Source organism: Oreochromis niloticus, linkage group LG16, assembly GCF_001858045.2.
Source record: "Oreochromis niloticus isolate F11D_XX linkage group LG16, O_niloticus_UMD_NMBU, whole genome shotgun sequence".
Lineage (NCBI taxonomy): Eukaryota > Metazoa > Chordata > Actinopteri > Cichliformes > Cichlidae > Oreochromis > Oreochromis niloticus.
The window spans coordinates 10,794,376-10,807,697 of record NC_031987.2 but is presented as its reverse complement, the minus strand read 5'-3'; the positions used below and the strand labels follow the sequence as shown (position 1 = coordinate 10,807,697).

At 36.6% G+C, this 13,322-nt stretch overlaps 3 protein-coding genes across 3 annotated transcripts; all 3 read left to right on the top strand.

The window, feature by feature from the left end:
• The first annotated feature begins 2,296 nt into the window (after window positions 1–2,296).
• Window positions 2,297–3,226, top strand: LOC100701365 (olfactory receptor 11H6-like). Its single transcript, XM_003445318.2, has one exon. It carries the CDS (start codon window positions 2,297–2,299, stop codon window positions 3,224–3,226), a length of 930 nt encoding a protein of 309 aa, XP_003445366.1.
• Window positions 3,227–8,468: 5,242 nt separating this feature from the next.
• LOC100700905 (olfactory receptor 11A1-like) lies at window positions 8,469–9,410 on the top strand. The gene has a single exon (XM_003445390.1). It carries the CDS (start codon window positions 8,469–8,471, stop codon window positions 9,408–9,410), a length of 942 nt encoding a protein of 313 aa, XP_003445438.1.
• Window positions 9,411–11,029: 1,619 nt separating this feature from the next.
• LOC100701184 (olfactory receptor 2G6-like) lies at window positions 11,030–11,959 on the top strand. The gene has a single exon (XM_019352818.1). It carries the CDS (start codon window positions 11,030–11,032, stop codon window positions 11,957–11,959), a length of 930 nt encoding a protein of 309 aa, XP_019208363.1.
• Window positions 11,960–13,322: the final 1,363 nt, after the last annotated feature.

Here is a 13,322-nt window from a genome sequence, read left to right as displayed (position 1 = left end):
GCAAGACTAGAACATGTAGCCGGACTTAAAGGCAATGCTCTTTCATGGTTTAAATCATACTTACCTGACGTCATTCTTCGCTTCAATTCATTGCTATGCAGATGATATGCAAATCACTTCCCTCTGAATCACAATTTCCAGTGTCCATTACTGCCTTTGCTCAACTGTCTGCAGGAAGTTAAAGATTGGCTATTACATAACTCTCTAACGCTAAATGAGAACAAAATGGATATCATTGTTTTTGATAGTCAAATTCCCCTGAACCAGCTAACTAATACTCAGGGATTTTATACCAGCCATCTTTCTCACACCGTTAGAAATTTTGGCGTGGTTCTGGATAGCTCCCTCAAATTAAGACAAGCAAGTGTCCACAGTCATGAAAACAAGATTTCACCAGCTGCGCCAAATTTCCAAGGCAAAGCCCCATATTCCCCATAAAGACCTTGACCTCCAACTCTCTCTCCTCCAGCGATTGCAGTTGGTTCAAAATGCCACAGCACGCCTCCTAACTGGTACCAGAAGGCATGATCACATCACAACGGTTCTAGCCAATCTTTACTGGCTGCTCGTCAAATACTGTATCGTTTTTAAAATCCGTTTGTATACTTTTAAAATTCTAAATAATATGGCGCCTAGTTACCTAACCGTCAACCTTGACTTGTATAGCCCTAAGAGACCGCTTAGATCCTCTAACCAGCTGCTCTTAGTGCAAACTAGGCCTCAAATAAAGACTAGAGGGAACCGTGCTTTTGCTATTGCCGCACCCAAACTTTGGAATAATCTTCTACTTGATCCACATGTCAGAATCCACTGAATCATTTAAATCACGCTTAAAAACTCACCTGTTCAATCTAGCCTTTGAAGCAACTTAGCTCGGGCTTCCACCCGATCTGCTCTTGTTTCTCATTTGTTCCTGAATTTCCTTGGATCACGGCATAATGTCTGGCTTTTGAAGATCTTTTGGTCTACTCCACTTTGTCAGGCAGGTCCTATTTAAGTGATTTCTTGATTGAGAACAGGTATGGCAGGAATCAGGCCTGGGTGGCGCTAGAAAAACTGAACTCAGCTTTCCAAAGATGTGATACACCACAGCTAATTTATGTTTTTAATGGGGGAAGGGGGGACAATGACATTTCACACAGGGCTGTGAAGGTTTGGATTTTTTCAACCTGTAATAATAAAGACCTTCATTTAGAAACTGTGTTTTCAGTTTATTTCAGTTGCCTTCTTTTAATACTTATTGTCATGAACCGGCTGTGTGAAGGCAGATGAGGACCCAAACGCAAAACTCACGGAGACAGGAACTGAACTCAAAATCACTGCTTTATTGCAGGCTTTACAACGAAACAGAACTAAACTGGGAATGCTAACAGAAGACAGAGGGAACACGGGAAGGCACACAGGTTCGGGAAAGAGACATTGACGAAGCGACACTGAACTGAGAGAGACATGCACATAAATACACAGAGGGTTAACGAGGGAAGTGGGGACACACGGGGAACACAGCTGACACAGATAACCGTAACGAGACATGGCAGGAAAAACGCGACACTGACGGGAGGCTGTCAAAGTAAAACAGGAAGTACAGAGGTGCAGACGGGAGGAGAGAGAGACAGGAGAGCACGGGGAAAGCACAGGCGTAGCGGGCTGGGGAGACATGGAATGAAACACAAGGAGGGGAAACGAGGGCTCACAGATACACAGAGGAGCACACAGGGGGTAACCAAAATAAGGGACATCTTAACAGAACCTAGGAATCATGGCATAATGAAAGAACAAAAGTACAAAAACACAGAATACTGGGCCAACGTGGCCCAGGACCATGACACTTATATTCGTTTGAGGATCTGAAACATGTGACACACAGAAACACATACAAAAAAGGAAATCATGAAGAGGGCATGTATAATGTTCTAAAAGGTGGTGTTTCAATTTCAAAACACGAGCTGATCTATTATATTATATCATATTATATTATATTATATTATATTATATTATATAATATTATAGTATATTATATTATATTATATTTGTTGCTATAAATTCACAAGGTATTTTTATTATAGTCAGGTGCCACAGTTTTGTTTTGTTGTTTTTCGGCTGATTGTTTGTTTAATAGATCAAGACAGGTTGAATTCCCAAGTGTTTGTAAGTTGTTGTTAAACAAAAGGCATTAATTAAGAGGAGGTGTAGAGGCACAGCAGACAATGTTAGAGATGTAGATGCAGCTCTGTACACTCACATATACTCACACACGCATATGTTTTTTCTAATAAGGCATTTGAGTTCTCTGATCATGGATAATGTGTCTAATGTAATACGTTTTGTTCTGTCAGGATTTAATGAGACAATGAATTTCAGCGTACCCCTGTTCTCAATCACTTTACTCTATTATTGTGTGATTTTATTTGTCAATATTTCTCTTGTGCTCCTCATTTTCTTCGATGCAAACCTGCATGAACCTATGTACATTTTACTGAGCAGCTTTTGCGTTAATGCACTTTATGGGACCACAGGTTTCTACCCCAAATTCCTTTCAGACTTACTGTCATCTACTTATAACATCTCATATGAAGGATGCATACTACAAGCTTTTATCATGTACTCATTCGGCTGCTGTGAATTGTCCATTTTAACCGTCATGGCCTTTGACAGGTATCTGGCTATATGTCGACCTCTGCACTACCACTCTTTCATGACTAAGAGGAGGCTCTCTCAGCTGGTGTGTTTCTCCTGGCTAACACCTTTATGCATGTTCTCCATCAATATCATATTAACATCAAGAATCAAGTTATGTGGTATAAACATACAGAGGGTCTTATGTATAAACTGGGTAATTGTTAAACTTGCTTGTCCTGAAGCTGACACCCTTTCAAACAACATCAGTGCATATGTAATAGTTGTCTTTTATCTGTCTCACTCGCTTTTCATAATTTGGACTTACATATATCTTATTAAAACATGTGCGAGGTCCAGCGAGGACAGGGTAAAGTTTACGCAGACCTGTGTGCCACATCTGATCTCTTTGATCATATTTCTCACTGTAATGTCTTTTGACTCGATGTACTTGCGATATGGCTCCAGAGATTTACCCCAAAGCCTCCAAAACTTCATCACTCTTGAATTTCTCATCATCCCTCCAGTTATGAATCCTCTCATGTATGGATTTAAACTCACCAAAATACGAAACAGAATCTTGAGTTTAATTTATTTGAAAAGGAAATGATTTCTGTTAATGTTAGAGTTCCTTATTTAAAATAATTCAAAAATATGCAAAACAGTTGCAGCAATATAAATACAATTCTTTCTGAAGGCACTTGATTCAGAAACATTTAGACAACCAGTTGTCTAAGGCAAACATATATTTGGTTTAGACTAATTTTGCTAATATTTTTTTGTTTTGCAGTACATGTTATACATGTTATATTTGCTCAATCCAGCATGAATGTTGAATGACAATTGTAGTTTTTTTCATGTTTTTGACTAAGAATTTCATTGTTAAAAGGATTCTGCATGATTTTTTTGAATAGTGTTGTAAAATTCATCTATACATCATTCAGAAATCATCACAAATTAACATTTGATTTCATTGCCTTGCAGTGTCCTGATATTCAAGGTATATTAGCTAATATATGTGAAAGTTGATTAAACAGATGATTAAACAAGTGCCTTAGGTTTAAAGTAAACAAAATATTGTATGAAATGTTCTTTTCTAAATGGTTAGTGCAGGCCTCACTGTGTGTTACTCCTTAGTTTATGACAAAGTATAAATATAAGGATCAGTGTTATTAGTTTTGGGGCTTTTTTGTATTTTTGTATTTTTTCATTACTGATTGTTTCTGTCAGTAAAACTTTTTACTGGCGCAAATATCAATATGCAGTTGTTATGGATTATTATCCTGTTGAAAGATCATCTCCTGTTAAGCCTTGAGGTGACTGCTGTTGTGATCCAGCATTATATAAATAAAACTGAATGGAATTGAATTGTTACGAACTTTTTTCAGACATTTTTTGTTTTTAAATTTGTATGTAAACTTCCCTCTATACATTAATTAATAACACCATAAGTTTGAAATCTGATCACATACCCTCATTTCTTAACATACTGTAGTATTTACTACTTTAAAGATATGAGTTTTGTTTAGCATATCAAGCATAAAATTGTGTTTTTTCCTTTTTTTAAAGTATTTGAATCCCATAGCATAAAATTCCAAAAAAACAAACAAACAACCAATGCAATAATAGTATTTTAACAGTAACTCTTTTCTCTTCTACTCCTTCCTGTGCTTATCCTTCCAACCAACCCTCAGCTCTATGATATCTTCTTTCTAATGGCACACCCTCTAAATTCAAAGTAAAATATATTTCTAAAGCACGTTTAAAAAATTGCTGTTGACCAAGGTGCTATCATGTAATAATAATCAAATGACAAAAAAACACAGGACAAGATGACAGAATTTAAGAAAGGAAACATAAAAAGAGAAAACCTCAGTATGAAATACCACAAAAAAGTAATCAAAACTTCTGATTTAAAAGACAGAAAATAAAAGTGGGTTTTCAAATGGGTTTTAAAAATGTCTCATGTTGGGGTGGTCCTGATGTGAAACGGAATTTTGTTCCACAGTTTAGGAGCAGCCACAGCAAAGGCCCGATCTCCTATGTGCCTTAATCTGGACCTCAGGAAATCTAGGAGCATCTGGTCTGCAGACCTCAGTGATCTTGAAGAAGTGTAAAAATTAAAAATATCAGAAAGGTACCAGGGCGATAATCCAGGAAATACCTTAAAAACAATTAATAAGCTAAATCAAGCTTCTACAAGGATAAAGATCTGATATGATCCATGCATCTAACCTGCTGTATTATACTATTTCCAAACTGTTTGGTTCAAAGATAAATCAGAGGTCAAACCAGATCATCAAGGGCCTATTCATTATAAATATAAACTACAATATATAATATATTTTTAATTAAAAAATGTAATAACTTTAATCATTTTGAAAAATTAAAACACTTAAAATTAAAAACTTCCCTCAAAATGAATGAAGCATCCTTTTTTTGTACGCATTTAACACTGAAAATCCACATTTTCAGATGTGTGTTAAACAATAAGTTTAGTATAACATGAATGTGAGTGGAAGGACAAACTCTGTTTAAACAAGAGGAGACCTCTGGCAGAACCAGGCTCTTGTGTCACAACTGCTCAGAGAGCACAACGTGCTCTATGTGTTACGGTTCACTGAGGACTCACACGCAAGACTCTCCAATTTAAGAAGAACACAGTGGAATTTATTATACGTTCCAGGTGTATGTACAAACAGTGCAGGGAATAGTGCTATATACAAAAGTGACACAGACAGACTGTGTGCCAGACAGACACACAGTCTGTCTGTCTTTCTCCGGATCTAACCACCAACCTTCCGATCAATAGGTGACCTGCTCTACCTCCTGAGCTACAGCCACCCAGTTGTAAACATGAGTAAACCCTCACTAGATTTTGGATAAAGTGTACACTCACAAACCTGTCAAACCTGCATTTGAAACTTTGGCTACCATAGCAGTATAGTATTGCAACATGGAATTTGGGTCTTCTAACTAAAATAGGAAAATAGGAACATAAATAGTGCCATCATTGTCAGACCTGGCCCACATCTGGTTGACATACACCCTGACATGACACCAGTCAGTCAGAAGTTCTAGCTTGATGCCGAATCCGGGGAAGGCCTGTTTTCTATGAGCCTGGGCCACATAAACCAAACCACAATCGGGCCAGATATGGCATGCCATCACATAAACAGTGCGATCTACGGCAGGCCTGGCCCATATCTGGATGACATACCACTTAACATGCCAGAAGTCAGCCAGCAGTGCCGACTTGACACCAGATCTGGGCCAGACCTGTCTGCCATGTGGGTTTTGTCTTTCTGTTACACATTTCACTGTTTGTAAGTAAAGCATTTTCACCTACCGCCAGAGCCTCCGAGTGTGGTCTGCAATTGAGACCGTTTACCTGAGTTGGCCCCCCAGCTGTGACGTATACTGTAACTTCACATCTCTTTTGGACTTTCTTGCTTTGAATGGTTCCCTCTATGTATTGAAAGTGATCTACCATCACTACCTCTACTCCTTGCATCTTCACTGTCATATCTATCTACAGGGTGGGCCATTTATATGGATACACCATAATAAAATGGGAATGGTTGGTGATATTAAAGTCCTGTTTGTGGCACATTAGTATATGTGAGGGGGCAAACTCCTCAAGATGGGTGGTGACCATGGTGGCCATTTAGAAGTCGGCCATCTTGGATACAACTTTTGTTTTTTCAATAGGAAGAGGGCCATGTGACACATCGAACTTATTGGTAATGTCACAAGAAAAACAATGGTGTGCTTGGTTTCAACGTAACTTTATTCTTTCATGAGTTATTTACAAGTTTCTGACTACTTATAAAATGTGTTCAATGTGCTGCCCATTGTGTTGGATTGTCAATGCAACCCTCTTCTCCCACTCTTCACACACTGATAGCAACACCGCAGGAGAAATGCCAGCATGATGCTGCAGTAGCCGGAGTTTGTAAGGGTGCCATTTGTGAGTAGCTACTATCCGCCAAAGGGATGTTCGACTAATGCCACTCTCCAGTGACATGCGGCGAGTGCTACTCTGTGGGCTCTTGCTGAATGAAGCTAGGACAGCCACTGATGTTTCTTCATTCTTGCGTCCACATTTTGGCAAATCCAACACTGAACCAGTTTCACGAAACTTAGCAAGCAGTTTGCTAACTGTAGCATGGGAGATGGGTGGTCTCCTAGGGTGTCTTGCACTGAAATCTGCTGCAATGACCCGGTTACTGCGTTCACCAGATATCAACACAATTTCGATCCGCTCCTCACGTGTTAACCTCTTCGACATGTCAATGGCTGTGAACAAAGAGAAACTTGTAAAAACTCATGAAAGAATAAAGTTATGTTGAAACCAAGCACACCATTGGTTTTCTTGTGACATTACCAATAAGTTTGATGTGTCACATGGCCCTCTTCCTATTGAAAAAACAAAAGTTGTATCCAAGATGGCCGACTTCTAAATGGCCACCATGGTCACCAGCCATCTTGAGGAGTTTGCCCCCTCACATATACTAATGTGCCACAAACAGGACTTTAATATCACCAACCATTCCCATTTTATTACGGTGTATCCATATAAATGGCCCACCCTGTATATCTATCTCACACACATGTATTCTATACATTCTATAAATATGCATACTATACATCACATCTAAAGTGCTCTTTCTTGTCATGAAGCCATACTGAAGTCATACTGCTGCTCACACATCACTCTTCCACCTTCTGAACAAAATCTTTACAGTGCACCTGTTTTATTGTTTATTGCAAAAACCTGACTTGTTGCCTGCAAATTGCGTGTAAGTACAGGGTACTGCACCTTAGTCACTCCATAACAAGACCTGCACCCCAGAAAAGTACAGGCTACTTACAGTGTACTTGTTTCGTTGTTTCTTGCAAAAACCTGACTTGATGTCCTCAAATTGCACTTAAATACAGGGTACTTGCACCATAGTGGCAGGTTGTGTTATAAAGTGTTACCTTTCATTAGTTTGCATAAATTAGTTACGTATGTTAAACTATAAACACTTAAAATCATAGAGCCATCAGTCTAAATAAGCATATGCATCAGTGCGTTCTTCTGGTTTTTACACATTAAAATAAAAAAAGAGTGAAACTAAGGACATTTCCTGCACATTTTTTTTAGGTTATTGTTGAAAATTTCAGGGAGTAAGTCAGTTTTTTCTGCTTCTTTTCAGGGTTAAATGTGAAATACATTCTCATTTACAAAATATGTAAATATTCTTTGTAAATATTCTTTTCTTTTACAATCTAAAAAGTAAAGGAAGACTCATTATAACACAGCTATATTATGTATTTTTGAATTAAGGGAAAAGTATGTTGCTTATCAAACATATAATAGCCTTAGTCACTGTGCTGCTGTTTTACACTGAAAACAAAGGTCTTAATAGACAATCAATTCAAGCTCTATAGAGAGCTTGAATTGATTGTAACAACAAGCTTGACACTCCATACCCATGAATCACCCCTCAAAATTCCTCAGGATGCTGCTGAAGTTCTTCTTAAACTAAATGCATTCATTCATCTTACTGCTCATCATTTGCTCACACCTGTTTGTAGTCATTTCCCCGATCTCAGTAGTTATATAAGATACAAAGAACTTTATTCTTAAAAGTAAATTTAATTTTTTTTTAAAAATATTCAACTCAAGAAGTGAAAGCACCACTTACATCATACTAACCACGTAATTGTGGCTGACAAGAAGAGTATATAAACCTCTAGTGACATACTCTGTCAGGGAGACAGTACACAGACTTCATTTCACCCTGACTTTAACTTCTAAAAATGTCATTTGCTCTCAGTTTGAAATGTCACCTACTAAGGTTGTTATGGATAATGTTTCAGTGGTTACTGTTTTTACTCTTTCAGGTTTAAGTGACATTACAAACTACAAGGTCATTCTCTTTGTTCTCACTTTACTGTGTTACTGTGTGATTTGGCTGGTAAATTTGATGATAATTGTGACAGTCATTGTGGATAAAAGCCTTCATGAACCCATGTACATCTTCCTCTGCAATCTGTGTTTCAATGGACTCTGTGGGACAGCTGCATTTTATCCCAAGTTTCTCTACGATCTTCTGTCCACCACTCATGTCATCTCTTATGCAGGATGCCTTTTACAGGGTTTTGTAGTGCACTCCTCAGTTGCTGCTGACTTCTCTCTTCTAGCTCTCATGGCCTATGACAGATACGTGGCTATATGTCGACCTCTTGTGTACCACTCTTTGATGACTACACAAAAAGTTTGTATTTTTGTATTTTTTGCTTGGCTTATTCCCTTTTCCCTGATCTTAATGAGCACGATAACAACAGCAACATCGAGGTTATGTGGCTCACACATACCAAGGATCTACTGTATAAACTGGTTAATTTCTAATCTAGCTTGCTCTGCCTCTGTAGCTACAATTATTATTCCCGCTTTTAATTACACCTTTTATTTTGGTCATGCCGTTTTTATTTTCTGGTCTTATGTTCATCTGATCAAAACATGTCAGTCATCCAAAGAAAACTGGAACAAATTTATGCAGACATGTGTACCACATTTATTCTCTTTAACAGTTGTTATTCTGTCTTTTCTTTTTGATATGTTATACATGCGATTTGGCTCAAAAGAAATACCACAAAGTTTTGAGAATTTCATGGCAATGGAAATTCTCCTCATCCCACCAATTATTAATCCCCTCATGTATGGATTTAAATTGACACAAATAAGAAACAGAGTTTTGAATTTTATATGTGGTAAAAGTTCAGCTTTGAGATTAAAGTCATGAGTCTCTCTGCACAGAAGGGCATAAAATCTCTTTATATATGCACATATGTAAATTAAGCAAAATGTGATTTGTAGTGTAAATGAATAGATACGATGACAGATACATATTTCCAGACTGTTTTCATTAATTGAAATATAAGTAGAATTTCCTTTTGGCTTGTACATGCTGAAATTTAAAAAAGAAAACAACACACATTGAAATTAAACACATTTCCTGTACATTATTAGTTTCTGTCCTGTATGGACAAAAAAAAGTTAAATGTAGTTACATCTTTTTCTGATGTTTAGCTTCTTTTTCTGGTTGACTACAATATTTTCACTCACCTAGTTTTGTTACACTTAACTATAATGCCCCTGGTCCAAAATTTTATTCTCAGCTAATTATTTAAAATTTTAATATGAAAATGCTACTAAATCTCTGCCAGAGGTGCGAGTTGAAAAACTCCCCGACCTAGACCTCTGCACACCTTTACTTTTAAAACAGTCTTTTGGGTTTTCTTTATATCCAAAATTAAGTGGCTGTCATCACACCGGGCTACAAACCACTGTATATCAAAAAAGAAAATTCTTATGTTCTCTTCCTTGTGAAGCAAATTGTGAAAAGGAGTAACCTGAGTAACCTGAGCAAATAAGCACTGGGGTTCATGAAGTGTGTACCCAACATCAATAATGGTGGAGCAACAAAAACAAAAGCAACCTGTAACTGACCAACTGTTAAAAATAAGCAGTTGGGCATGTTCAGGTAGCCAGCTAAGCAGCTCCACCATCACCAGAACTTCCGCTGATTATTGAAGCAAGCTCAATGGGAAAAACATCATTCTGGATATCTAGAGTAGTGTGAAAAAGTGCCCTTAAACGTAAACACAAAATGCAATTTGTAAAGGTGTTAATTATTGTTATTATTATTATTGCTATTTTCACTTTGTGAAAAAGTGATTGCCCGCTAAAACTAATGACTGGTTGGGCCAACCTTAGCAGCAACAACTGCAATCAAGCATTTCCAAAAACTGTCAATGAGTGCTGTGGAGGAATTTTGGCACCACTCATCTTTTCAGAATGGTTGTAATTCAGCCACATTGGAGAGTTTTCCAGCATGAACCACCTTTTTGATGTCAAGCCACAAACATCTCAGTTGGACAGGTCACGACTTTGACTAGGCCACTCCAAAGTCTATTCATGGTTCCATTTACCACAGCAAGTCTTCATACAAAAAAAAAGGAAATCATGAAGGGGGCATGTATAATGTTCTAAAAAGTAGTGTTTCAATTCCAAAACACGATCTGGTCTTATATATGATATGATATGATATGATATGATATGATATGATATGATATGATATATTTTACAATTATTTATTTCTGTAAATTCAAAAGGTACTTTTATTATACTATATTATTATATAGTTTTGCTTTGTTGTTTTTCAGGGAATTTTTTTAATAGATCAAGACAGGTTGAATTCCCAGCTGTGTTTTGTTGTTAAAAAAAAGGCGATAATTAAGAGGTGTAGAGGCACAGCAGACAATGGTAGAGATGGCGATGCAGTAGCTCTGTCCTCTGTACACTCACATATACTCACACACACATATTTTTACACTAATAAGGCATTTGAGTTCTCTGATCATGGATAATGTGTCTAATGTAATAAGTTTTGTTCTGTCAGGATTTAATGAGACAATGACTTTCAGAGTACCCCTCTTCTCATGCACCTTCCTGTATTATTGTCTAATTTTATTTTTCAATATTTCTCTTGTGCTCCTCATTGTCCTTGATGCAAACCTGCATGAACCTATGTACATTTTACTGAGCAGCTCTTGCATTAATGCACTTTATGGGACCACAGGTTTCTACCCCAAATTCCTTTCAGACTTACTGTTGTCTTCTCAGACAATCTCATATGAAGGGTGCCTTTTACAAGCTTTTATCATGTACTCATTTGCCTCCTGTGATTTGTCCATTTTAGCTGTCATGGCCTTTGACAGGTATCTGGCTATATGTCGACCTCTGCACTACCACTCTTTCATGACTAAGAGGAGGCTCTCTCAGCTGGTGAGTTTCTCCTGGCTAACACCTTTATGCATTTTCACCATCAATGTCCTGCTAACATCAAGAATCAAGTTATGTGGTATAAACATTCAGAGAGTCTTATGTCTAAACTGGGTAATTGTTAAACTTGCTTGTCCTGAAGCTGACACCCTTTCAAACAACATCAGTGCATATGTAATAGTTGTCTTTTATCTGTCTCACTCGCTTTTCATAATTTGGACTTATATATATCTTATTAAAACATGTGCGAGGTCCAGCGAGGACAGGGTAAAGTTTACGCAGACCTGTGTGCCACATCTGATCTCTTTGATCATATTTCTCACTGTAATGGCTTTTGATTCGATGTACTTGCGCTTTGGCTCCAGAGATTTACCCCAAAGCCTCCAAAACTTCATCACTATTGAATTTCTCATCATCCCTCCAGTTATGAATCCTCTCATATATGAATTTAAACTCACCAAAATACGAGACAGAATCTTGAGCTTAATTTATTTTAAAAGAAAATGATTTCCATTAAGGTTAGAGTTCTTTATTCAAAATTATTCAAAAATATTCAAAACAGATGCAACAATATGAATACAACTTTTTCTGAGGGCATTTGATTCAGAAACATTTAGACAAGCAGTTGTCGAAGGCAAACATTTATTTGGTTTAGACTAATTTTGCTAATATTTTTTTGTTTTGCAGTATGACATGTCAAATTTGCTCAATCCAGCATAAAAGTTAAATGAAAAGAACATTTTTTTTCATGTTCATGACTAAGAATTTCATTTTAAAAAGGATTCTGCATGATTTTTTGAATAGTGTTGTAAAATTCATCTATACATCATTCAGAAATCATCACAAATTCACATTTGATTTCATTGCCTTGCTGTGTCCTGATATTCAAGTTATATTAGCTAATATATGTGAAAGTTGATTAAACAGATGATTAAACAAGTGCCTTAGGTTTAAAGTAAACAAAATATTGTATGAAATGTTCTTTTCTAAATGGTTAGTGCAGGCCTCACTGTGTGTTACTCCTTAGTTTATGACAAAGTATAAATATAAGGATCAGTGTTATTAGTTTGGGGGCTTTTTTGTACTTTTGTATTTTTTCATTACTATTTGTTTCTGTCAGTAAAACTTTTTACTGGCGCAAATGTCAACATGCAGTTGTTATGGATTATTATAATGTTGAAAGATCATCTCCTGTTAAGCCTCGAGGTGACTGCTGTTGTGATCCGGCATTATATAAATCAAACTGAATGGAATTGAATTGTTACGTACTTTTTTCAGACATTTTTTGTTTATAAATTTGTATGTAAACTTCCCTCTATACATTAATTAATAACACCATAAGTTTGAAATCTGATCACATACCCTCATTTCTTAACATACTGTAGTATTTACTACTTTAAAGATATGAGTTTTGTTTAGCATATCAAGGATAAAATTGTGTTTTTTCCTTTTTTTAAAGTATTTGAATCCCATAGCATAAAATTCCAAAAAAACAAACAAACAACCAATGCAATAATAGTATTTTAACAGTAACTCTTTTCTCTTCTACTCCTTCCTGTGCTTATCCTTCCAACCAACCCTCAGCTCTATGATATCTTCTTTCTAATGGCACACCCTCTAAATTCAAAGTAAAATATATTTCTAAAGCACGTTTAAAAAATTGCTGTTGACCAAGGTGCTATCATGTAATAATAATCAAATGACAAAAAAACACAGGACAAGATGACAGAATTTAAGAAAGGAAACATAAAAAGAGAAAACCTCAGTATGAAATACCACAAAAAAGTAATCAAAACTTCTGATTTAAAAGACAAAAAATAAAAGTGGGTTTTCAAATGGGTTTTAAAAATGTCTCATGTTGGGGTGGTCC

Coding starts and splice junctions, on each gene's coding strand:
- LOC100701365 (XM_003445318.2), top strand. CDS start 2,297: ATGGATAATGTGTCTAATGTAATACGTTTTGTTCTGTCAGGATTTAAT.
- LOC100700905 (XM_003445390.1), top strand. CDS start 8,469: ATGGATAATGTTTCAGTGGTTACTGTTTTTACTCTTTCAGGTTTAAGT.
- LOC100701184 (XM_019352818.1), top strand. CDS start 11,030: ATGGATAATGTGTCTAATGTAATAAGTTTTGTTCTGTCAGGATTTAAT.